Genomic DNA, 27153 nt, shown 5'->3' on the forward strand with positions numbered 1-27153 from the left:
GACATGCGTCCAGAACAAAGAGCCGTGCACCAGACGCCAGGGATAAAGAGATATCAGCCCTCTCTCTCTCTCTGCAGCTCTCTGTCAACCCCTCCATCCCGGCTTTAGCCATCCTTTCATCTCCCAGCCGTCCACTGCTGCTAACTTTCCACTCGCTCTACATCCCTCTATCGCTCTCAGAACAGAGAGGGAGAACGACAGCCAATCAGAGCGCTCGGAACGCTGACGCTATCTCTGCAGAACATGAATATAATTTTCCCAAAATTCCAGAACGGAAAAAACTTTAATGTCCCGCTGAGACCCGGATCAGACCCTGGAATCTGGGGGATTTGAGATAGCGAGAGCCCGATCTATGAATGGACACACACCTGTGTGTGTATATGTGTGTGTGATAACAGATAAATATTAGAGTACTCTGTTCTGGTGTCTTAAAATGGGACTGTAGGCTCACATGCATGTTGTGTGTTTAATATTGTGTGAGTGTATTGTCAGTGTGCGCATGTGTGTGTTTGTGTTACTACGGCGGCCTGCATCAGTGTAGTCATGCTAATGTGTTTTTACACTGGAATATTTAAGCGTTCTAAAAGTAGCAGCAGAGAAGCTTTTGCCTACGCCAATGCAGGGACCTGCTCCATGGAAATTTGCAAGCGCATGTCCGTGTGTGCGTGTGTGTGTGTGTGTAGACAGGTCTCAATACATTCCATTCCTGTCTTAATGGAGGCTTACGGCGGCCTTTGAGTGTCTGTGTGAATAAATAGAAGCCAGCAGCCCAGAATACCTGTTTCCTGAACAGGATTATGCCAAGAGCGTACACACACATTCATACACTGATTCACACACTCATATGCACATATTGAGACCTGTACAATATCTCTACATTTATATTAAAGTTTAAAATTGACATACATGAAATTTGGCCAGATGGTTGCATGCTACCTAGTTGAAATTAACCAGTTTGGTGTGATGTCACCAGAAGCCCCAGATATCTAAGTAGGGCAAAAAAAAAAGCCACCAAACTGATTTCTTGTTTTCTTTGATATACAGAAACATCTGATGCATTTCAATGTATTATATTCTAGAATGGGTTTAAAAAGAAAAAAGAATAAAAACAAAAAAAAGTTTTAACTCTTTCTCTGCCATTAAAGGAATTTTCCATAATTTATGAGACAATGCTTCTCTGCCATTGACTGGATTTTCTGGCTTTCTGTGTATTTACTGTTATACTGTAGGGGGCACTATTACACATCTTCTGAAAGAGTCCTGAATCTCCAGATCAAAACACAGGCAAAAAAAAAAAGGAACAAGCGATAAAAGCATTGCTTGTTGAAAAAAAATGGCTTTTCTCAGCTTTTTGTTAAAAAAAATGCTTTTTTTATGAAACCCACATTTTAGTGTTGATAAAAGAATGCATGAAGCTAGAATAAAACAGATTTTTTGGTTTAAAAGCAGAGGCTTGTGTTGCCAGATGTATAATTAACGTATTTGTACGATAATTTAATGAAGAGGTCAATAATTTTTTGTTCAATAATGAAAAAAATCTCATAATGTACGATAGTTTCTGGATTCTGTGACAATTTAAATGATGGTCATTTAATCGGCTTATACTCATTGATCTAGCTGTGGATCCTAGGGGTGTAACGATTTATCGCTGTACGATATATCGCGATGCAAAAATGTTACGATATGCATCGTAGAGTGATGGCGATGCTTTTACGATATGACGGCAGTCTAATCTTATTGGTTGAGCTGCCAACGTGACCTACTCTGCAAGGTGGCAGTGAGAGAAGCCGGTTGTCACCGCATATAAATGGTCTGTCTCAATCAGCTCTCTAGTTCAGTAAGTGTTTCGGGCACACATTGAATCTTGCAAGCAGGTTTAAACGCTTCTCGCGTCAGTCTCTTGCTTGGTCGCGTGAGAAAAGTCGTGGCTTTCCTTTACCGCAGTGCCACAGCAACAGCTGTGCTCACAGAAAAGCAAAAGATGCTTGCGATGCTTTGCTTTATTCAGCTGTTGATCTGAATACAGAAGGTTTTTATTAAACCTGAATTTCAGTTTCATTTTGTTCAAAATATCGTGATACGTATCGTATCGTGAACTCCGTATCGAGATACGTACCGTATCGTGAGCTGAGCGTATCGTTACACCCCTAGTGGATCCCCTACGTCATGTTTGTAAGGAGAATGTGAACGTTGTTAGGCATGTCTTCCATCTCATCTCATGTTACGTCTTCTTGGCCAATCATTGTGGAGAATGACTCTCACGAGCACAAGTTAACGCACCTGTAACAGCGCTTAAGTCAGTTGCATTTCATTTACCCACTAAAGTACGCCTAGTTATTTATCTATTGTGGTAATTTGCAGGTCATGTCAAAAAGTTGTTGGTCTAGATAAATAGCTGTATTCTGTACGTTTGACTCATCATGTCACCTTTATTTATATAGCGCTTTTTACAATGCAGATTGCGTCAAAGTAGCTTACAGTGATGGAGGGAACATAATTTTGGCTGTACAGCAGCTAAAATAGTGTGAATGTCCAGCTTAAGTTAGTTCAGTATTGATTCATTATGTTGTAAAAAATCATTAGTTATTAATTTAGTTAATTTATCTAGACTAAAAACTCGTGTACGATAATTTTCTTCCAAATACGATGATTTTGAGCGTCTGGTATGATACTTGGACATTTCCAATCTGGCAACACTGCTTGTGTTTGATATACTGCATTCAAAATATATTCTGGGAGCCATTACATTTTTGTGAAAATTATCAAAAACGCAGAACGGACGTGCTACTTGGCCGTCGGGTGTCGAGCGTTGGTTTGGTGTGTCAGGGCAACTTGAAAACCTGGCATTTTCAAACTAAAACTAGGTCTGCAGCATTTTTGAAAGTCTCCGTTTTCGAGGTGTAAACGGGGCCTAAACCTCAAATCAGATTCAAAAATCCAGTTTTAGCTCTCCAATGAGAAAGAATGACTTTCGGATGATTGTTTGGCGGAAGCACAAAACTGAATGTTATTATAAATTTAGTTCACATGCAAATGACAGTTAAATAAACAGACACATAATTCAAACTGTATCAATCTATTAATGTCTGTAATGAACTACTGCACATCTCACACACACACACACACACACACACACACATCTGTGTCTCAGACAGTCCTGAGAGCTGTCTGCTGTCTAATGCTGGTCTGTCTGCTGTAGTGAGTGATTCATGTGTGTGTGATGTGTTATCAGTGTCAAAGACATGCAGTTCAGTCTCTCTCCGTCCATCTCAGACATATCAGCTTCTGTCGTCAGGTACAAAGCGACAACGTGGAAAAATACGCAGCATATTTTCTGTCCTACTTCCAAAAAAAACAAACAAAAGAACCGCTTCCAAGCCCAATGGTTCAATATAAACGATTCGTAGGAACAATCCCGCTAATCAAGAAGAAATTTGTCTTAAAACAGTGTTGAAACAAATATGAATCTAAAAATGCATTCGCTGATTTGTTATAGTTTGTCAGATGCCTGAGGCTTCTGCTTAGTCTAAAAGTTTAGTTATTTAGACACTACATTTTTTTTCTAAAAGTAATTTATATGGTTGGCTACTAGTTTTTCATCTTTTGCATTGTGGCCAGCAAAACAAAAATAATGATTTACAATATAATATAACGTTAAAATGAAAAGAGTCTTGCTGATAACTGACAACGTTACAACCAAGGTTTACGGTTTGATTTAGCAAACATATTAATTGCATTATGAGTATAATTTGAAATTAACACAAAACTGACATTTGGTAACCAGTAAAGCATGCTTTTCCATGTGGCACAAAACTTTCATTATGACAAGCCCGAGAGGGTTTATGCGACATAACAAACGATCCACAATATACAAAGATTCAACTCAATTCAATCGAATGCTATAATTACTCACATCTGCATTATATTAACAAACGCTCAAAGGCAAACAGCTCATATGTGTGCACATACTGTCTGATATTTAACATTCCATTTATTTCATAACTGGTGTTGTCATGACAACAGTCCAAAAGACGGAAGATGAAAAAAGACAAACCCTGAGCTGAGATGTATGTGTGCATGTTAACATCATCTTTAAATAGACTGGGTTGTTTTGGGCTGTTTTTGGAGGTTGGCACTTAAACCATCTTTGTTTAATACACAAATAAAAGATATGAGCATAAAGCTGGATCACATTACCATGATTTATCTTTGAAACTGAGCTCGCTTTCAACTAGCTATGGCTTTCAAATTTTGGATTCCTTCATTAAATCGAATCAGATGGACACAAGCTTGACACCTGACACCAAAATAAAGCTCAAACTGAAACCTACGATGAAATACATGACAACCGTGAGCATGCTCTTTGAAAACCATCTGTTTAGCCCAGTTAATGTCTGTCTTTCCGACACAAAAGCTCAGATAGTCTCTGTTATCTCTCTTCTCCCTGGAAGATCTTTGAAGAGCGTCTGCGTCTCTGATGGTGTCAAAGTTCCTTCACACTCGCCTGGGAACGTGACAGGAATGAGAAAGCCCTAAAAAACATCTTCAGTGATGTTGAACCCATGAAGAATAAGACTGACAGACAGAAATAAAAATTAACCATCTATGATACGCCCCAATTATAATACCACCCTGGAGCTAGAAGAGGAAGTACCTTATTGATATTTAATATGGCAAAAAGTAAGACTGAAGGATGTAGCTAAAATATTTCAATATTTTTAAGCCTTGTTAAAATAGTCATTATATATCAAGATTTAGATTTTTGCACAAAAAAAACAACAAAAAATATATATATATATATATATATATATATATATATATATATATATATATATATATATATATATATATATATATAAAAACTTCCTTCAAAGGGCATTCTCCAACATTTTGATCATTTCAACAAACCAGATTATAGTAAAAAAAAAAAAAGAAAGAAAAAATCTATAGTTCACTAAATGAACACAAAGAAAATATGATTTAAACAAGTAAATATTGATATTGTGAATATTTAATACGCATATTTAATTTTTATTTATTTTACTAAAATATTTGAACATATTTTTGATATTTAATATGGCAAAAAGTACAGCTGAGTGATGTAGGAAAATACCTTTTTTCAGCCTCGTTAAGATATTAATTATATCAAGATTTATGTTTTTGCACTAAAAAACAAAAAAGTAATAATAATAACAATAAAACACCCTTTTAAAAATATTTAATGGGTAACAATGAATTTCAACTAACCAGATTCAAAAAATATTTAAAGAAGAGAAAATCCAGTTCCCTAAATGAACACAAAAATATAAAATATGCAAGGATTTAGTAATAAAAGTATAAAATTTTGTTAAAAAATTGATTTTTAAAAAACATTAAAAAAACGTAACTTTTTGATATGTTTAATTTTTTCATATTATATATATATATTATATATATATATATAAAATGTATTTATTATAAAAAACTGCTACATGATACAAATGAATCTTGAATCAACGTTTTGAATCGGGTAACTGAAATGGACCGTTTGAACTGATTCACAGAAATGAATCAAACTTCGCTACTTGAAAGTTATTAAATCATCTCTGTTTTGCAAGAATAAGAGAAATCACAAAGCTATAATGACACAATCTCCTGGATTTGTATTTTGGGTTGTGTTTATGCTGACTGGCAGCACCAATGTGTTTTATTTCCAGTTTAAACATCCAAAGCATCAGTCTGCAAATGGAGCTAAAGCCAATCCCAGAGTCCTCATGGTTACAAAACATGCTGGTCTGAAATGTGCATGGCACAGAGCATGTAGTGTGTGTGTACGCGTGATGGAGTAGACAGATTCAGAGACACAGACACATATTTATAAACACACACACACACATGCATGCATGCACACACACACACACTCCTCTTCTTGTAGTAGCGCTCTGTGTAAGTAGGATTTCCAAGGACTGTTTGTAAGCATATGAAGGGCTGCATTCTCTGGGTGTACTGCTGGGAGACAGCCAGTCCACACACACACACACACACACACACACACACACACATATACACACACATACACACACACACACACACACACACATACACGTATATATTTATACACCCTTCACGTTGAACAACCAATAAGTGTCAGTTTATTAAAAACAAAATGGAGTCTCTGACAGAAGGCTGCAGACCATGAAGGCAAAAGCAAAACAACTGTAAACAAGCCGTAATAAATCCGCCCACTTCAACCGTGAGGAATCCACTGAATCAGTCCACCTTAAAGGGGCGTTCACACTCAAAGAGATCTGGAGCGATAAAGTATCCAGAAGTCATGCATTTTCAATGATAGTTAGCGATTTACACTGCACTAATCTGGTGCATTTGTCTGTCCACACTGAACACGTAAGTGTTGCAAAACAATCACAAAACAGCAACGCAAGAAACAAAAAATGCTCTCGTCAAGTGATTTCATGAAGCCCAAAACATGTTCTACGAAAAAACACAGACGCTCAATTTCATGTGTTGTTGAGTTCAGAATTGTGCCAGAACGCAATGAACCCTTTTCACAATTTCATGTTTGGAACATGGAGGTGAGCTAAAGCAAGGGAAACGTGTTTAGGTACATCAGAGCCCACAGCAAACACTATTATCATTGCATTCCCACCATTCCCAGTTGGTTTTCTATGACTTTCCAAAATACAGGAAAAAATAGAGATCGGTTACGCAATTCAGAAAAGAGAAAGCTGTCAAATTTACAGTCACTACCACACTCTAAAAACATTTTTAGAGTTTGGGTTGCTTTAACCCAATCTGCTGGGTAGTTTTATTAAACTCAACTATTGTTTAAAAATGACTGTATTGCTTGCTAAAATTAACCCAAAGTATGTTTGAAATTAACATTTATTAATATGTTTAATATAAGAACATTTATTAATAAGTTTAATGATTAATAATTAAACAATAAACATTTTATAAAAATTGCTTATTAATAAATGTGCATCTTTTGATTATTATTGTTGCCTCTAGTAATTATGTGTCTGATTTTTAATTTCCAACCTATTTTGGGTTCATTTTAAGCCAGTCATACATAATTTTTAAACAATAGTTAAATAAAAATGCCCAGGACATTGGGCAGACATTTAACCCAACTGCTGGGTTAAAACAACCCAATCACTGCCCATTTTCAACCCAACTTGGGTTGTTTTTAACCCAGCATTTTTTAGAGTACAGTGTTGGGGAAAGTTACTTTTACAAGTAATGCATTACAATATTGTGTTACTCCCTTAAAAAGTAACTAATTGTGTTACTTAGTTACTTTTTACGGAAAGTAATGCATTACGTTACTTTTGTGTTACTTTTTCTCATCTGGGCTGGGCTGTTTGTTTTTATTACAACAAAAAAGTTCTATTTTTGGCAAATGTAAAGGCCCTTTCACACCAAAAGTGAAATAAAATAAGCCTCAGGCTGAAAGAAATGCAAATTCACACCTGTACAGTAGAGGGCGCAGCTCAAACAAACCTTTCACCTGTGCTGCCAATCTGGATTAAAGAAGAATAGGATGCAGTAGAAGTAAATGAGTAAATGCAAGCTCACATTTAGTCTAGAACTAGTCTAAAATAACAATTATGTTCACACAGCGCACACAATAAATGGGTAACTTGCGTTACTTATTTGAAAAAGTAACTCAGATATTTTGTTGTAAATTTAAAAGTAATGTGTTACTTTACTAGTTACTTGAAAAAAGTAATCTGATTACGTAACTCACATTTCTTGTAATGCGTTACCCCCAACACTGGTCACTACCTCGCCACATCGATTTTCTGTAACATTACACAAAATATAATGTTGCAAATGTACAATAAATAAATAGACAAATAATTTTAAGAAATGTACAAAATGTACAATCTTATTTATAGTGGAAATACATCATTACAGTGTGTACGTTTAAGACAACGCAAGTATGCACTACAATCTCAGCGTTGCCACAAGGGGTGCTATAGTGTGCATTAGCTTTAAAATACTTCCTTCTATGGTAAGATTTTACTTTCAGGTCTACTGCTTTGGATGGAATCAAGCTATCAAGTTAAAGTCAACATGTTTATAGCTATAGCTTTCTGAATAATAACAAAATCTGGTTTAATGACGCAGACATCTGAAACAAACCTTGAGTAATGAGGTCAGGTCAGCGACTGCCACAGTAACGCAAGAACACACGTCAAGCATGCACAAAAGGACTGCATGCTTGCAAAGCTAAACTTAACCTGGAATCATTTATTTGACAGCAGAAATTCAGCAGCCAAATCTGTCCATCTTAACAGCGGTCCACCTGCGCACAACAAACCCCAAACACTCTACCACAAGTACACTAGCTCAAGCTAAGAGCAATAAAATCAATCAGTGCGGGTCAGTAAGTGCAGCGGTATTATTTAACACTGATGAATAGAGCAGCTCACTGTGACCGCAGTAAATGTATACAGCCATACGTCAACACACCGCTGCAGACGTTTAGCAGGTTACCAAGAGACGATTCTGCGGCATCACAACTCAAATAAAACATACTCTAGTAGACTTTTTCACTGCGGGATTTAATAAAATGACAACCCAGGCTTAAAGGAACAGTTCTCTGAATTAAAATTCTGTCATCATTTTCTCCCCTTCCAAACAAAAGGAGGAACTCCAAAGGCTGCGCTGGTTGCTGTTTTTTCCATGCAATCACAATGAATGAAGACTGAAGCTTTCAAGTTTCAAAAAAGGACACTTTGCATGATGAACAAACCATAATTGAAGCCACTATTCACTGATAATCACTGCTGTGACTGAATCAGGAGTAGAACAGGATCAGTTCTGTGATCAACTGATTCATATTAAAAAAAAATTTGACTCTAAAGAATGATTCGCGCAAGAATTGCACATTTATTGCTACTACATCTTAATTATGCTACTATCTTAATTATGGTAATAAATAAAGGATTAGTTCACTTCAGAATTCAAATTTCCTGATAATTTACTCTCTTCCCCATGTCATCCAAGATGTTCATGTCTTTCTTTCTTCAGTCAAAAAGAAATGAAGGTTTATGAGGAAAACATTACAGGATTTTTCTCCATATAGTGGACTTCACTGGGGTTCAACGGGTTGAAGATCCAAATGTCAGTTTCAGTGCAGCTTCAAAGAGCTCTACATGATCCAAGATGAGGAATAAGAGTTTTATCTAGAGAAAATATGTCATTTTCTAAAAAAAAAAAAAAAAAAAAAAAAAAAAAACATTATATACTTTTTAACCACAAATGCTCGTCTTGCACTGCTCTGTGATGCGCCACGCATTACGTAATCACGTTGGGTGAAAAACTCCATCTCATTTTCTCCCCCAAGTTCAAAATCATCCGACTTCGTTGTTTTACCTTTTTTTGTAAAGGCCGTTTGACTTCGTCTTTGCACGTTTGCTTTTATAGACACTTTCACCTACATCACGCGTGACCTTTCCAACATGATTACGTAATGCGTGGCACATCTTAAGTAGTGCAAGACGAGCATTTGTGGTTAAAAAGTATATAAATTTGTATTTTTTTTTAGAAAATGACCGATCGTTTCCCTAGATAAGACCCTTATTCCTCATCTGGGATCATGTAGAGCTCTTTGAAGCTGCACTGAAACTGACATTTGGACCTTCAACCCGTTGAACCCCAGTGAAGTCCACTATATGAAGAAAAATCCTGAAATGTTTTCCTCAAAAACTTTCTTTCTTCAATCGAAAAGAAATTAAAGACATAAACATCTTGGATGACATGGGGGTGAGTAAATTGAGAACTAATCCTTTAAGTAATGGACTTTGTGGCCTACTTCAACTGATTCATTGAAAAGATCCAACTCAAAAGAATGATACACTCAAGAACTGCTTACTGCTGCTTCTCTAATGAACTGTGTCTAGGAGAGATAGGGAAGATGTCAAGATTATCAGTGAATAACAACTTAAATTTCAGTCTGTTCCTCACATAAAGCTATCAAACTTCAGAAGACTTGAAATACCGTGCATGAGTCAAACAAACTCCTTTTATGAGGGTTTTCTTTTTGAAGCTTGCAACTGAATGCAGAAGAGCGACCAGCACAAATCTTTGTGTTTTAAAGAAGAAAGAACAACACGAGGCTGAGTTAATGATTTGTGGGTGAACTAAATCCTTAAAGTGCAATTTGTCAAGCCCTTATTAGTATGCATACAGGAAGAAGATATGATTTTATGTTCATAATTAACAATCATACATCTCTAATTGATTAATAAGCAATCAGAGCAGAGCAAATGGAATATAATTCAAAAACAATTTTTTAATCAGTTGTCTGCACTGTAAAAATTGTTTATATGAAGATTATTGGAGTGCATTTTACTATTTCAGGCTCTCTACTTCAAAATTTCATGCTTAATTCAATGTGATGCATATTCTTTGTAATTATTTGTGAAACTTACTAGCAATTTCTGAGTGAAAATTGTTTCAAAGTAAATCCTACACCAATTTTCTTTAAGAGTGTATAGGGTACAAATGCATATACAGACAGAAACACATCTTTTAATAGATTATAAAGGAAATGTAAGTGTTGCTTGCCAACAAAAACTGCAAAAATGTTGCTAAGTGGTTGCTAGTGTGGTTGTTTACAATATCTCATGAAAAACGCTGCAGTAAAATCACACACACTGAACTACAAGTAACTGAACTTAATCAATATCCAAATATGAAGTTGACATTTGGACTCGATCTTTGAGAGCATCTCTCTCTCTTTCTTTGTGTTTGAAATGTCGATCCCACTCCCCCTCAAAAAACATCACAAATACTCCTCTTATATGCTCTTTCACCTCTTATTTTTGCTAAAAAAATGTGTGAATCACATGTACAGTCTGAATGATGTTTACAGCACCTATGAAAAAACATGTTTGTTGATTTTAGCTTTTAGTCTAATCGCAAGTTCCCACGGGACTGAACTGATTCGATAAAGACTGAGAGATGGTTTTGTTTATCCAATTCAAATAATTTATTCACATTCACACACGCATAAACATTCAGCCTACCATGTGCCAGGAGTCATTTCATTCATCTTTTGACTAATACAAACATTTTTTCAATGGAAAGTTTACAAAACTTTCTCAGAGCTTGATCTATCACCGCTGGTTAGAGTTAACTAAGTGCATTGACTAAACTGTTTGAACAAGCTTTCTGTTGGGAAGACACGTCGGATAAAACGCAGACAGAACAAAAAAGAAAAGAAAGGAAGGACAAACTTCAGAGGGAAGAGTGTGAGGATGAGTTTGGGAGCGACGCCCCACATCTAAATACATAATGACCCTTAATGGCCGCCATTTCACCACGTAACCAACAGCAACCACTGCTGCGAGGAAAAAATGTCCAGCCTTTCGCCTCTCAAGTGTGTATGTGTGTGAGCTAGTGTGTGTGTGTGTGTGTGTGTGTGTGCGCGCATTTAAACAAAACAGCACATACAAAAGAGATAACACACTTTAAATGTTGCCACTTCTTCTAGATTTGTCTTTCCTTTCCTATTAATGATACTCATCTTCTGTACATTTGTAATTACTGTAAATGTTTATGCTGTTAATGAAGGGTTCTGATGATCTTGAGCTCGTTTCAGCATTGAGAGACACAGACTGACAGAGTTTGTGCCTATTCAGCACTGCCATCTAGAGCTCTGCTACAGAACTACACAGCAGACAGACGCTCTCTGACCTCTGAACGTCAGCAATTCAGGGTTAAAATCCTGCACTAAATGTAGAGTTTCATACATAAAATTACATATCATACAACTGATTATACAAATTGCTGTTCTCTGAATTATTACAATGTTATCATTACAAAAAAAGCATCTGACATTAGGATTCCTTCAGCTTATTTTAAGATTTTTTTTTATTTGCATTATTACTATATAATAACCCCTTTCATAGACAATCTCACAAAACCTGAAAATGTCCAGGTCATATTTCAACACAAAGAAATTATATTTTGCTTAGAGAAAAAATTTTCAGGACATGATTTCTTTCATAGCAATTAAGCACATTTTCTCCAAAAATTAGCATTACGATTTAATATATCATTATTTTTGTTTGCATTACAGTATTTATACATTATGTTAAAATCATAATTAAAGTCAGTAAAACCATATATATTATAGTAATTATAATTTTTGAAGAAATGTTCTTAAAGGGTTAGTTCACCCAAAAATGAAGATTCTGTCATTAGTTACTCACCCTCGTGTCGTTCTAAACGCGTAAGACTTTCATCTTCAGACCACAAATGAAGATATTTTTAATAACATATGAGAGATTTCTGTCCCTCCATAGACATGATGTGCAACTACCACTTTAAATGCTTTAAAAAGTTCATAAAGAGATGGTAGTCCAAATTTTCTGAAGAGACACAATCACTTTATATGATGAACAGATTTAATTTGTGTTCCAAAGATGAATGAAAGTCTTATATGTTTGGAACGGCATGAGGGTGAGATGAAATGCTTAACTTAATCGTAACTGAAGTAAAACAGTTATAAGTTGAAGTACTACAATTACTAAAACCAAATATAAACCAAACTAAAACCATAAATATAAATACAAGGATAATAACTATAACTATAATGATAAAAATATAGTTCTAAAAATCGTTCCAACTACAAAAGAATAGCAGAGACCACAGCACAACTATAAAGATAAAGGCATAAACAATATTGTTGGAATCACTTTCAGAACAAATTTTTCCAGCTGTTGAATGATAAAAACATTGACAGCCAATCAGAATCCATCTTGTTTTAAAGAGCGTGAGCATTTAAAGCGACAGATGACAAACCTGCAGCGCGCTTAGAATAAACAGAACGATATAATCTGTTGGTGTGAACGGGCCTTTAGCCTTAGTTCTGCCTGAATGCACGAGAACTGACAGAGTCATGCATTATAATTAAACATAATAATTACTATGATTTTCTAAACTTGATTTGCCATGCAAACACAACTTTGGTGCACATACTAGTATATGCATGTGCTCTATAAATTTAGAATACAGAAACCTATCCAGCCTTACTGCATCATCAAGCATTAAATAAAACACTTGATTAATATATGACAAACACTTGCCATGAATATCCATGATGAATTATTCAAACACCCTCCTGATGGATCTGCCGCTGTCATTTCTCTCCACACAGTTCTTATATACAGATCAAGCACAAGAAGTTCACTAGAAGTCCACAGACTTCATCCAATCATCTGTAACCAGCAGGCCGTTCAAACAGCAAAGCTAATGCACAGCAAAAAGATTTTCCAGCCATTTTCTCCAAGAAATCTCTGACTTTAAGCTGGCAGTTGTCGGCAGACTGCCAAAGCACGGTTTATTTGTACAAATACTGTAACAACTAAGCTCTTTGAAAATAAAGCATTCTGCAACCCTGGAACGGTTTCTGAATGTGTCAGCGTAGTGAGAATTATTAAACCGTACAGTATACTCGCTTCTTTAGAAAAAATCTGTTACAAAAACAAAATAATCTGCTTACTGTACCATGACACTCCTACACTGAAAATGAAAGATTCAGGAGGAAAATAGCTTATAAAAATTCACTTATATGCAGGGATAAGATGATAGACATCTTGACATCTGACTTAAGGTTGACTAGTCAGTTTATTTAGATTTATTATTAGTGTTTAGCTGTAATATTTTTTAGCAGCTGAGTTAAAGGAATAGTTCACCCTAAAAAGAAAATGAAGTCATCATTTATTCACCCTGGTGTTGTTCCAATGCCATTATTTCTTTTTTTCGAAACACAAAAGGAAAAATTGCGCTCGTCCATATAATGGCAGTGAAAAGATTCAAGCTTTATCGGCCAATATATCGGTTATCGGCTTTCAAATATAAAGAATTATCGGTTATCGGTATCGGCCAAAACTTTCATATCGGTGCATCCCTAGAACTAACCCTTTAAAAATGGGTTAAATTTAGATGGCAGAACTTCACAGCTTTAAAAAAAAAAAGAAAAAAAAAAGATGCAAATTATCACAGAATGATCCCATGTGACACATTTTTTTTTAAAAAATTTTCCTTTTGTTATCTGAAAAAGAAAAAAGGGCATAATAAAAACAGCAGGGTGAGTATATGATGACTTAATTTTCATTTTAAGGTGAACTAACTAGGGATGCACAATATATCGACCACCATATCGGTATCGGATGATATATGTTCATTTTTAATGTTATCGTTAGCTGAGACACTTCAGATGTGCACTGTCTGCCATTATGGTTTTGAATTGCTTGAAATATGATTGAAATCACTCCAAAAAGGAAAATGCAGTTAAGTGCATATGCCATTCTTTCTTTTTTCTTTTTTGAACCACAAAAGGAAAAATAAAATAAAATAAAATGCCCCGCTCACGCTCATCCATATAATGGCAGTGAAAAGCAACCAGCATCAAGCTTTAAAAAAAGATGCAAATTATCACAGAATGATCCTATGTGACACATAAAATGATAAAAAAATGATATAAAAATTTTGATTTAGATTTATCGGCCAATATATCGGTTATCGGCTTTCAAATATAAAGAATTATCGGTTATCGGTTTTAACCAAAACTTTCATAACTGTACATCCCAAGAACTAACCCTTTAAAAATGGGTTAAATTTAGAGGCACAACTTCTCAGCTTTAAAAAAAGATGCAAATTATCACAGAATGATCCCATGTGACACATAGTTAACCTATTTATTAATATATGTATGGCACATGTCGCATGGGATCATTCTGATACTTTTGTGTCTTTTAAAGCTTGATGCTGGTTGCTATTCACTCCCATTATATGGACGAGCGTGAGCAGGACTTTTTTTTTTTAATTCTCCTTTTGTGATCTGAAAAAGAAAAAAGGGCATAATAAAAACAGCAGCAGGGTGAGTAAGATGACTTAATTTTCATTTTAAGGTGAACTAACTAGTGATTTCACGATATATATCAGCCACCATATCGTTATCGCCCGATATATGTTCATTTTTAATGTTATCGTTATCGGCCCGATAAGAACATTTGGCTGATATATTAAAGCGATAAATAATGGATTATTTCCTTCAGCTGAGACACTTCAGATGTGCACTCTCCTCCATTATGGTTTTGAATTGCTTGAAATATAAATAAATATATATAAATAATATATAATTATAAATAAAAAGGAAAATAAAGTTAAGTGCATATGCCATTCTTTCTTTTTTCTTTTTTGAACCACAAAAGGAAAAAAATAAATAAATAAAATGCCCCGCTCGCGCTCATCCACATAATGGCAGTGAAAAGCAACCAGCATCAAGCTTTAAAAAAAGATGCAAATTATCACAGAATGATCCTATGTGACACATAAAATTATAAAAAAATTATATAAAAATTTTTGATTTAGATTTATCGGCCAACATATTGATTATTGGCTTTCAAATATAAAGAATTATCGGTTATCGGTATCAACCAAAACTTTCATAACGGTACATCCCTAGAACTAACCCTTTAAAAATGGGTTAAATTTAGAGGCACAACTTCTCAGCTTTAAAAAAAAAAGATCCAAATTATCACAGAATGATCCCATGTGACACATAGTTAACCTATTTATTAATATATGTATGGCACATGTCGCATGGGATCATTCTGTGATACATTTGTGTCTTTTAAAGCTTGATGCTGGTTGCTATTCACTCTCATTATATGGATTGTATAATGTGAGCGTGAGCAGGACTTTTTTTTTTTAATTCTCCTTTTGTGATCTGAAAAAGAAAAAAGGGCATAATAAAAACAGCAGCAGGGTGAGTAAGATGACTTAATTTTCATTTTAAGGTGAACTAACTAGTGATTTCACGATATATATCACCCACCATATCGTTATCGCCGATAAGAAAATTTGGCTGATATATTAAAGCGATAAATAATGGATTATTTCCTTCAGCTGAGACAGTTCAGATGTGCACTCTCCTCCATTATGGTTTTGAATTGCTTGAAATATGATTAAAATCACTTCAAAAAGGAAAAAAAAAATACAGTTAAGTGCAACATACAGCGCAAGTCTGTCATATAGGCCCTGTAATATTGTAATGAAAAATATAATTGTATGCTTGGGTCATGGATTTTAATGGTGAGAGACTTTTGTTTTTATAATCAGGCTCTCAAAAATTATATAAAATTTTGATTTATATTTATCGGCCAATATATCGGTTATCGGCTTTCAAATATAAAGAATTATAGATAATCGGTATCAGCCCAATTTTTCATATCGGTGCATAGAACTAACCCTTGAAAAACGGGTTAAATTTAGAGACACAACTTCCCAGACAGTCTAACCATCTCAGAGAAGCTGCATCTCTAAATTCAGCCCATTTAAAGCCCTGCTGCTACAGCCATCAAAGCGCTTTTCAAACAAATTCACTGTTTCAACAATAAATTTCAAAAGCAATTACTGTCTAACTTCATATTGCCTGCTGTGAGCAACATTCCTGTTTTTATACAAAGCCTGTATGCCAGCATTTGTCTGTGAGGACTATGATGGTCTTGTGCAATACAGCTATTTATTTATATATTAAATATCTATAATTTGCCCTATTTGAAGAGCTGCATTCAATAAATCACTAAGTAACATTTCTAATCGTAAAACTGCCTAGTTATACAAGTCTTGTTGTTCAGACAATAACTTAAAGTTAAGTTAAGACAATCAACCATGCACACAGATGTCTTACCCCTAAACAGAGACGACCCATTAGGTCCAAAGAAGAGCCCATCCTGTGAAACAGTGAAACTCAAACACACAGTTTGGTTTTGTCTTCAGCTTTCTGAAGCCTCTCCACATGTCAGGTTGCATTCGAACACCTGAGCCTCTATTACACGATGAAGGCAGGTAATGAGGGCTCGACTTTCATGCTATTATACACAGCACATTAAATATTAATACAAAACCTTCTGTGTGCATGTGATCGTTTACATCAATTACTTCAATTACCCCAAAATGAAAATTCTGTCCTTATTTACTTTACATACACTACCATCAAAAGTTTGGAATAATGAAAATGTTTATATGTTTTTGAAGTCTCTTCTGCACACCAAGCATGCATTTATATTGTGAAATATTATTGCAATTCAAAATAACCGTTTTCTATTTGAATATATTGTAAAATGTAATTTATTTCTGTGATCAAAGCTGAATTTTCAGCATCATTACTCCAGTCTTCAGTGTCACATGATCCTTCAGAAACCATTCTAATATGATGATTTGCTGCTCAATTATTATTTGTGCTCAATTATTAATAATGGTCCTTATTATTATCAATGGTGCTTTTTGTGGAAACTGTTCTACTTTTTTTAGGATTCTTTGCTGAATAAAGAAGAGCATTTATTTGATATCTTATAGTAACATTATAAATGTCTTTACTGTAACTTTTGATCAATTTAATGCATCCTTGCTGAACAAAAGTATTATATTTTATATTTAAATACAGCAAATCAACATATTAGAATTATTTTTGAAGGATCATGTGACACTTAAGACTGGAGTAATGATGCTGAAAACTCAGCTTTACATTCAAATAGAAAACACTAATAATATTTCACAATATTACTTTTTTTAGTGCATTTTTATGAAATAAATGCAGCTTTGGTGAGCAGAAGAGACTTCTTTCAAAAACATCTCAAACTTTTGACAGGTAGTATAGCTTTGCATGAGGATCAGACCCAAAATAAGCCTCATTTGTGTTTGCATTTAATTTCAAATTTAGCATCTCCTTGTACACATTGCACCAGTTTGAATAAAACTCCAAGAAAAAAAAAAAAAAAGGTGGGTTTCATGGAAATTAATAACCACATACAGGTTCTGAGATAATAATAATGACTGAATAACTCAGTTTAACTCAGTTTAGAAGAAAGTAAGTTTGGACACAGAAGTACTTACAAACTTCCTCTTCAGTTTAACTTTAGGATCGGCTAAGCTCCTCCCCTCCGGCTGGGCAGGCTCAAACTCTGAATCTCCCAGGTGATCATCCGCTGAGATGCTTTTCCTCAGATATGCCGCCCGACGGCGGAAATGTGAGAACGGCGACTGAGAGCGCGGACGCAGGTCAACGGCACCTGGAGCGACGTCCCCCTCGGTTTCATCTTCAAGCCGCCACATCTCGCCTGAGGACGAACAGACGGGTACGACTCTGATCACACATCAGTGAAATATCACACACACCATATTTAACCTTATTTGGCTGGTGGTTATTCCCAGGCAGCCCCTGCCCCACGGCTAGATCTGCTGTAGACTTTCTGATGAGGACATTAGGGAGCTGTCAGGCCGCTGGAACAGAGTTATTCATGTTTATCAGAGTTGAGTCAGTCAAATCTGGGTCAGAGTTTCTATGAGACATTACGGCCCTCATTTGGCATGATCCCAGCATAATGAGCACGTCAAACACGCTGAGGGAGACGGCTGGGATTCGGAGTGTATGAGTGTGTTGAAACAGCCACGACACTACGCTGTTGGCGATGACGGTTGCTAAGCAACTAGAATGGGGAGGAAGCCAAAGACTTTAGGTTTAAAATTTGAGAGACAGTGAAAAAATCCTTCACAGAAGCTTAACACAAGAGCAGCGCAGCTGTGAGAATTGAGGAGAAAAGCGTGAGAAAGAGAGGGGGGGGGATTTGGCCGAGCAGTGCAGGCAGAAGTAAATATCGAGTGCATGAATGCACTAAACAATCGCACATGGCGCAAAGCTCACACATGTTGTGAATGGAATGTGCCGCGTGGAAGCTTCTCATGGAAAATGTCGTCCATTCACAACTACACTGCCAATTCTATCAATTGCTGATGTTTTCAATCACATTTATTATTTTAAATGAAGTTCATCTTGTGCATTCAAACGCTGAAAAATAAAAATAATCAAAATCAGAGAATGAGCGGGTCAATCTCACAACACATATTTCATCCTAAAATCAAAAGAAAAACAAAAACAAATAAAGCCTATTTTTGACCCAATAAAAATTTCTTCACTGCAACATTTTCATTATGTTTTTTTTAATTTAAACTCATTATTGTAATGCAAAAATAAAAACAAATTATTGTAATGTAAAAAATGCTGTATTATTTAAAGGTGCCCTAGAAGCAGTTTTTACAAGATGTAATATAAGTCTAAGGTGTCCCCTGAATGTGTCTGAAGATTCAGCTCAAAATACCCCATAGATTTTTTTTAAATTCATTTTTTTAACTGCCTATTTTGGGGCATCATTAACTATGCACCGATTCAGTGCGCAGCCCCTTTAAATCGCGCGCTCCCTGCCCCCCCTCAAAATGGATCTTTACAAAATGTTCGTCATGCATACTTCATGCATGTGTCGGATCATGTGAGTATAGTATTTATTTGGATGTTTACATTTGATTCTGAATGAGTTTGATGGTGCTCCGTGGCTAAAGCTAACATTACACACTGTTGGAGAGATTTATAAAGAATGAAGATGTGTTTATGAATTATACAGACTGCAAGTGTTTAAAAATGAAAATAGCGACGGCTCTTGTCTCCGTGAATACAGTAAGAAACGATGGTAACTTTAACCACATTTAACAGTACATTAGCAACATGCTAACGAAACATTTAGAAAGACAATTTACAAATATCACTAAAAATATCATGTAATCATGGATCATGTCAGTTATTATTGCTCCATCTGCCATTTTTCGCTGTTGTTCTTGCTTGCTTACCTAGTCTGATGATTCAGCTGTGCATATCCAGACGTTAATACTGGCTGCCCTTGTCTAATGCCTTGAACATGAGCTGGCATATGCAAATATTGGGGGCGTGCATATTAATGATCCCAACTGTTACGTAACAGTCGGTGTTATGTTGAGATTCGCCTGTTCTTCGGAGGTCTTTTAAACAAATGAGATTTACATAAGAAGGAGGAAACAATGGAGTTTGAGACTCACTGTATGTCATTTCCATGTACTGAACTCTTGTTATTCAACTATGCCAAGGTAAATTCAATTTTTGAATCTAGGACACCTTTAAATCATACAGTATTTATTTAAAAGGTACACTATGTAATTTTTTTGTTCAAAATGAAACCATTTCTCCTCCTGATCTCCTCCATTTTAAAATATAGCATTCTGTGTAAAATTCAAATGTGTCCGATGCACTTTGTGGTCTGCGCCAACTCGGACATAAGATACACTCTCTGCTATCGTGTCTCTGGAGCGGAGCAGACTGTGTGCGCGCTGTGGTGGTTTGCATGACATTAACGCAAAACCAGACTTCAATCGCCCCAAAGGAAAGCATATTTACACTGTCTGAATCATTCCCTATCTTCTATATATTGCATTATGTTCCATTCACCAATATAAAAAAATAGTAATCGTGCAAACAAGTGAGCAATTTCAGCTGCAGCTTCAGCGTCCATTTATAGTGTAGGGGCGGGACACTAGATTCTCGAGAGCATTTGATTGGACAGAAAAGCTGAAGTGCAGAGTGATGTCATCAAAATCATTGATCCATATCAAGACTATACATTTTGAATGCTTATATCTTTTAAATGTAAATTTTTGTCATTGTTTTAGAGCACAAATAGCTTATAGACATAACATATTCATACTTCCATTTTGATTTCATGGGGACTTTAAATAATCAATACATCATCAATTCTTCAATCCATCAAGCCATCAACACTGGCTTGGCTTTTAAGAGATGGCAAGAACTGAAGGTTTTGAAATTTTGCGAAAGTGACGAGGAAATGATGGTGTTTTTATTACTCATCAGGACAGTAAGGGATTTTATTGAACAGATAAATTGTCATATGTAGCTAACAGAGTAAAGCATTATCTATTGTGAAGGGTCATTTTGTTATGGCTGTTGTAGCGCTGCACTGGAATTTAATTTCAAGGAATGACTGACGCAAAATGCATGCAATGTTGATTTTTTTAAACACTGGAGTGCCAAATTTTACATGGTGGACCATTAATATGGTAGTATTTGTTTTACTGCATTGAAAATGAAAATTTATGCAGCTTTTAATTCAAACAAAATCAACACAAGAATAAAAACTCATTACTGAAGTTAAAAAATATTTTAAAAATATTGTCCTTCATTTTATTTTTGCATGTATATATATATTTCTCCTTTTGATTTCTGGTGAAATGTGAGCTGAACATGTTTTCATGAGATTCATCCACAAATGGGAGGATTTTTTTTTTTTTTTTTTTTTTGGTTGTCAGAACTGCTTTTCATCTAGTTCACAGCAGAATCATCAAAACCAAAAGTTCATTAAACAATTTTTTTGATAACATGGGTGTGCAGTTAAAATTAACATAAACACAAACACACACACAATACCTGCAGGGGGCAGTGTACATGCTTCAAGACCACCAGGGCTGGAAGGAACACGTGGGCGGTGTTGTCGTTCACAAACGTTCTCCGACTGCTGCACACGGATGGCGGCAGGGGACTGGGGGATGCTGGGTAATGTTCTGGATTTGGCCAACAGAGGCCTTTGCAGCCGTCGCTCCAAAGACCTGGAACACAAACATAGAATCATAACCAACAGATCAATAATCAATCACAGTCCCATTGTTATTTATCTATTTATTTATTGCTACGGTTTAATAATTAGTACAACCATATCAAATGTATAGAATAAAATTAACTTCAAATGATCTCAAAACATTTTGTCTTAATCAGCATGTAAAGTTTGCATGCATTACAAGAACTAGTTTGTGTCGGTAAGGTTACAGTAATGTTGAAAACATTATTCTTCAGGCACGCAGGATAGAGTGTAACAGCGTGTGGAGATTTGGCCGCATTCATGTGTGAATGTCTGGCATCGACGGACCAGTGAATTCCAAACGGCTTCAGGAAATTCTACAGCAGAATGCGACGGCGTCTGTCTGTGATCTGAACAGGCGTTGGGTTATGCAACACGATTACGATCCAAAACACTGGAGTAAATCAAAGCTACAGCGCAAAAAGAAGATATTTTAGAAGATACATTTTATACAATAATCTCACTTACAAAACATTCCCAAAAACTAGTGAAAGCCACAACACAGATGTGAACAGCAGCTGCAGAGCATTTGATTGAGGTCTGTGCCAATAAATATTGATCAAATATTAAAGGCTTCAAATGGTTTTCCCATCATTAATCTTTCTCAGTATAACTGTTTAAATTATAAAGCAATGGCAAACAAAATATAACTTTGCCAATGTGACATAAATCATTAAATAAAATGTATAAAGATAATCTAGATCATATTGTGGACAAATTAAATTTGAGGTAATAAAGAGAATTTGGTTTATTAATATTCACTAATGAGTTTTGGAGGCATGCATTAAAAACTAGATTAAAGAACTAGAGCAGAACAGCATGAAATCTGAAGTAACCATTTAGTTTTTTAACACATGATGTTCCAGATCTTACTGTGATTCATCAATGTTATTTCAAATTAAAAAAAATGTTTGTCTGCGTAATCTTTTTTCAAAACTTAATAACTTGCTCTACCTCTAACATCAATTTATTTCCAACCCCAGCAAACATTGCTTCATTCTGGTATATAATACTGAGTTTTCATGATTCAATCAGTTCAGTGGATAAAACCCGACCTACAATTTAATACTCAGAAACATGTTCTTACAAATACAGACTTTAACATGATAGAAGTGACAATATCTATGTTTAATCCACCTATTTGTATGCACATGCACAGGATATCGCAACAATGGATGGAAACACCAAGATGCACAGGATTTCTAAAAATGCACATAAAGAACCTATGCTCTCAATTGATGCAGATAAATATTTTTATCTAATAAGAAGACATGCACATAAACTACAATGGAAAGACATTTACCAAATAAATCCCTCGATGGCAAACAAAACTCAAACTTTGCCTCAACAAAGGATGTGACTGGATAACTGGACTAACCAGCCGATCAATCGTATCACGCACGTCCTGATGTTGAAGAGTTAGATGCGTTCCTGGGTCAACATATTTTGTTGATGCTGGAACAACATTCCAGTCTGAAAATTTAGTCTTAACTCTATTCCTACCCCTAAACCTAACCCTACCCATAAGTTATCGAAAAAATCAGAGGGAAATGATACATGAATAACACTGATGTAGAAGCACCAATTCATGATTTTAAGCCTAAACTTGACATAATCTGTAAACTTGTCCCTCAAATCTGATTGGTTGATTTGAATGTTGTTCCAGGATCAACAAAAATGTTGACCCAGGAACATGTTGAACTCGGCAAAATCAGGTTATGCTCGTATCACAGCATCTCAAATGTTGGTTTGGTCGTTCTGAATTGCCAAAGTCTGTCATCAAAATGATTTGGTTCAATTCCCTCCCAGAAGTGTCTCACATGATTGTGTTCCCAAACACCAGCATCTGAACGCAAGAGAACATGACAGCGTTTATTGTGTTTCATCTGTCACTCTGAGACGCAAGTCAATTATGATGGAGGGAAAAAGAGCCACAATGGCTTCACCGATTACAGTAACTTCCATTTTAATTACAGATATTTTGCGCAAATTTACCAGGAAGTGACGATTTTGTTCTCTTGAACACATGGAATGAAGACGCTGCTTTATTCCAATTTCACACAGAAGTTAAATTCACGACTGAATGGAAACATAGCTAATGTTGTTATTGTTAACTAAAACTATAAAAAAAAAAAATTGTATGTTAATTGAAATAAAGCTGAAATAAAGTAAAATATAAATATTAGATTAAAAAATGTAAAGTTTAAGCTGAAGAACTAAAATTATTAAAACTTAAATAAAAATAAAGCTAAACAAATATAAAAAATTAATAACAAATACAAAAGCATAAGAAAACTATATAAATAAAACCAAATTTAAAATATCAATAAATAGTGTAATAGTATATGAATAAAACTGACTGAGAATTCCCAGCCCCATATATGCTTTCATTCGATAGAAGAACAGATTAGTACATCCAAAATGTCTCCTTTTGTGTTCAAAAATGAAAGAAAATCATTAGATTTGAAATGACATGAGAGTGAGTAAATGATGACCGAACATTCATACGTCTACATCTCCTGCTTCTCAGATGTTTCTCCAGAGAAAAAGACCCTGGAAATCTCACATATGTCTCTTCTACCCCTGGTTTCACAGACATGGCTTAAGCTAGTCCCAGACAAAATTGTGTGTTTGAGCTGTTTTACCCGAAAGCAACTTGCACTAATATATCTTAAAATATGTCAGTGCCATTGGTTTGTCTCAAGATGCACACCAGTAATGTTTTTTTTTATAAGGCACATTTATAAAAGCTACTTAAATGTCCTAATTAAAGGTGTAATCCTGGCTTAATGTAAGACCTGTCGGTGAAACCGGGCTCTAGAGATTCAGAAGGAAACAACAAATGTCTCAAACTGTGCTCAGATTTGCCAAGACAAGGTGTCTAAGACGAAGAAACTAGACTGCATTCAGAAAATTGATGTATGAGCATTTACACCTTTTCAAAGGTTCATCATGACTAAAACATCCTGATGATTCAGTTCGACCCCTGCCAATCACAGTACCCAATCTGTTCTCTCTTATTTCATTGGCTGCTCATTTCTCTCAACCCGCCCCGTTCTGTCCGCCCACTGACCAGACGTCCAGGTGAACTGACCGCACTCGAACCCTCCAGGAAACACTACACACATCAAACACTGTCAACCAAAATATACAAAAACAGCATTAAAGGTGTTCAGATTTGATTATCCACTATATTAACAGGTGATTTTGATATTTGCTCATCTCATTTTGAGTTAATGCCATGTCATTATTTTTAGAATATTAACAAAATAGACCAGCTGTCTTCAAAATAAAAGTCTGGAAATCTCAGGTAGGACACACACACACACACAATTCCCAGAATCCCGCCGTTTCTAGAGTACCTGGCCTCGGCTACCGTGCAACAGTAACTGCCGCTGCGACGGGCATCCCTCCGAGCCATGAGCTCATCTCTGGAACGGCGACGGTTAAAGTAATCCGTAAGTTTCCCGAAACTTGCCATTCTGTCCCTTGCATGCGTGTGCGTCCGCGTTCTGATGATCTTCCACGAGCTGCTGTTTACTTGAGCATCATATTCATTCACTCATTCTCTTCTCTTCTCACATTCCCCTGCAAACATCGGCGAATGCGGAGCAGCAGCAGTTGCGTGCCCGCCTGAGCCTCGCTCGCTCTCACACTGAAAATAGCAATGCTTATAACTTCCTTCAAAAGCAGCGCAGCGGGCGCAGGGTCTCTCCCAGAATGAGACGGACGCGTGCGAGTTTAGTGTGTCTTTCAGCATTCTCCCTCCGGAGTATCATCAGTGCTGCGGCAACATCATCAGCATCCTGCATCTCTCCCTCTCAACCTCCCTCTATCGCTCTCGCTCTCTCTCTCTCTCAAATGCGTGCCGAGCGCTCTGAAAGAATTAATATGATCTAGAGCAAAGCAGGGGGAAAAAAAATGAATGACTAAAAATGAAAAAGGAATCAGAAGGAGGTGACACAGTTAGAATCAGTGAATTTGCCAACTGTTCTGCATTCAGAACGACGCATTTCTGTGTGTGTTTGTGCGTGTGTGAATCATTCTTTGATAAAGACAGCAGCTTGGGCTGCACTTCAGAGAGTGGAGTTCACAAAATCAATACAGGCAGAGAATGGGAGAGCATCGCTTGTCCTTTGTTTGCTCTCTACATCCACCGTTTTCCTTTTTTTTTGGCCAGATATTGAAACTGAATGAATATACCGAGTTGGAATCATCAGGCTGGCACATTTTTTGCCTGCTGCAAGCAAAACTGAGCACAGCTATCCGCATATATATTGCACATTCATGATAAATTTACAGGACTGTGTCCACTGCTCTCTTTGTGAATGAATTGTGTCCTAGAATGTAACTTCATCCAAACATATTTCCCTCCCTGCTGCATCCTGCTTCTGCTGCCGTCTGCAGTTTTTCTCTCTTGCTAGAAGCTGAACATGGTGGGGACGGATGTAACAGATTATAGCCTACAATACAGGTCAAGTTAATCAAGGGAGCCACATTCAAGTATCAAACACTCCCACACTTCTCGTTTATTAAAGCAAAGCATTTTGGACTTCAAGTCTATGTGGTTTCATTGCAAGACTCTTACATATTAAACTTTTTTATTTTGCTACAGGTTCAGTGCAAAAATGTTAGGTCATTTGAATAGATAGATAATTCTGTCATTATTTGCTCACCCTCATTTCACTCCAAACATATGACTCACGAATTTCTTTTAAATTGCAAGGGTGATGACAGAAAATATTTTTGTAAAAATTGTGACAATATTGTGAATATTTGAAGGGTTTGGTGAAGATTTGCATTCATGCGCATTAGCGCACAATAGGGATATGTGAACATCACAGACAAGGGCATCATACATCTAGGGTTGAAAAACCCCATGCTGGTAACAACAATGGAGACGATGATCATGATATCCGCTGCCTTTGAGAGAAACATCAAAAATAGCACATGTGTCATAACCTGACTTCTCCAATCAATACAGTTTCAGGTCACAGCTGTGATAAGTCACTACTCTAAACATGTGTTTCCTTACTCTCTTATATTAAACACTCAACCCAGTGCATGAGGAAAAAGATTTTTCATTTGATACTATGCATGTTTGAGCATCACGACCAGAGCGACACTGTTTGGTGAGGGACTTATATGATAGTCCAACCAATAAGAGATGTAGGGAATGTTTAGGTAACTTTCACCACTATTTTTATCATTTTAAACCTTATATCATAAAATAATTAAATCAGCTGTTCAAAATGAAGCACTTGAAAATTATTTTCGTGCCGATCCAGCCCAGCCAGTACGGATAAGGTTTCATTTTCCACTGTGGGGCTTGATAACGGAGCTCTTTTCAGTCTAATACAAATGCGTCAGTCATTGCATTGGTAGTGTAAGAGTTTTCAGATGATATAAGATGTAATAACAACCGCGTCGTAGTTAAGGACAATTCACACTGCGCAGACAGAGGCAGACCAACGCCGACATTCAACAGATAACATCACGTCACTTCTCAGACATTTTAATTATGATTCAGTATGTTCAATCTGCAAAAACAAGCTCCGAGCTGCCAAGTCTGTTGCATATGAAAAACATCAAACGGCAAACGAAATAAAAGCAGAAAGAA

General features: G+C 36.0%; 1 protein-coding gene across 4 annotated transcripts in view; it reads right to left on the reverse strand.

The window, feature by feature from the left end:
• Positions 1-27153, reverse strand: part of LOC125257441 (ankyrin repeat and fibronectin type-III domain-containing protein 1) — a 94522-nt gene that overhangs the window by 58536 nt on the left and 8833 nt on the right. For all 4 annotated transcript variants that reach the window (XM_048173793.1, XM_048173792.1, XM_048173790.1 and 1 more), the window contains 2 exons: positions 21326-21504; positions 17917-18140 (listed from right to left, as the gene is read on the reverse strand). In XM_048173793.1, the coding sequence (XP_048029750.1) occupies positions 17917-18135 (219 nt within the window). In that variant the 5' untranslated portion in view covers positions 18136-18140; positions 21326-21504. The remainder of the gene's footprint in view (positions 1-17916; positions 18141-21325; positions 21505-27153) is intronic.

Source organism: Megalobrama amblycephala, linkage group LG22 (genome assembly GCF_018812025.1).
Source record: "Megalobrama amblycephala isolate DHTTF-2021 linkage group LG22, ASM1881202v1, whole genome shotgun sequence".
In the NCBI taxonomy this organism is placed as follows: Eukaryota; Metazoa; Chordata; class Actinopteri; order Cypriniformes; family Xenocyprididae; genus Megalobrama; species Megalobrama amblycephala.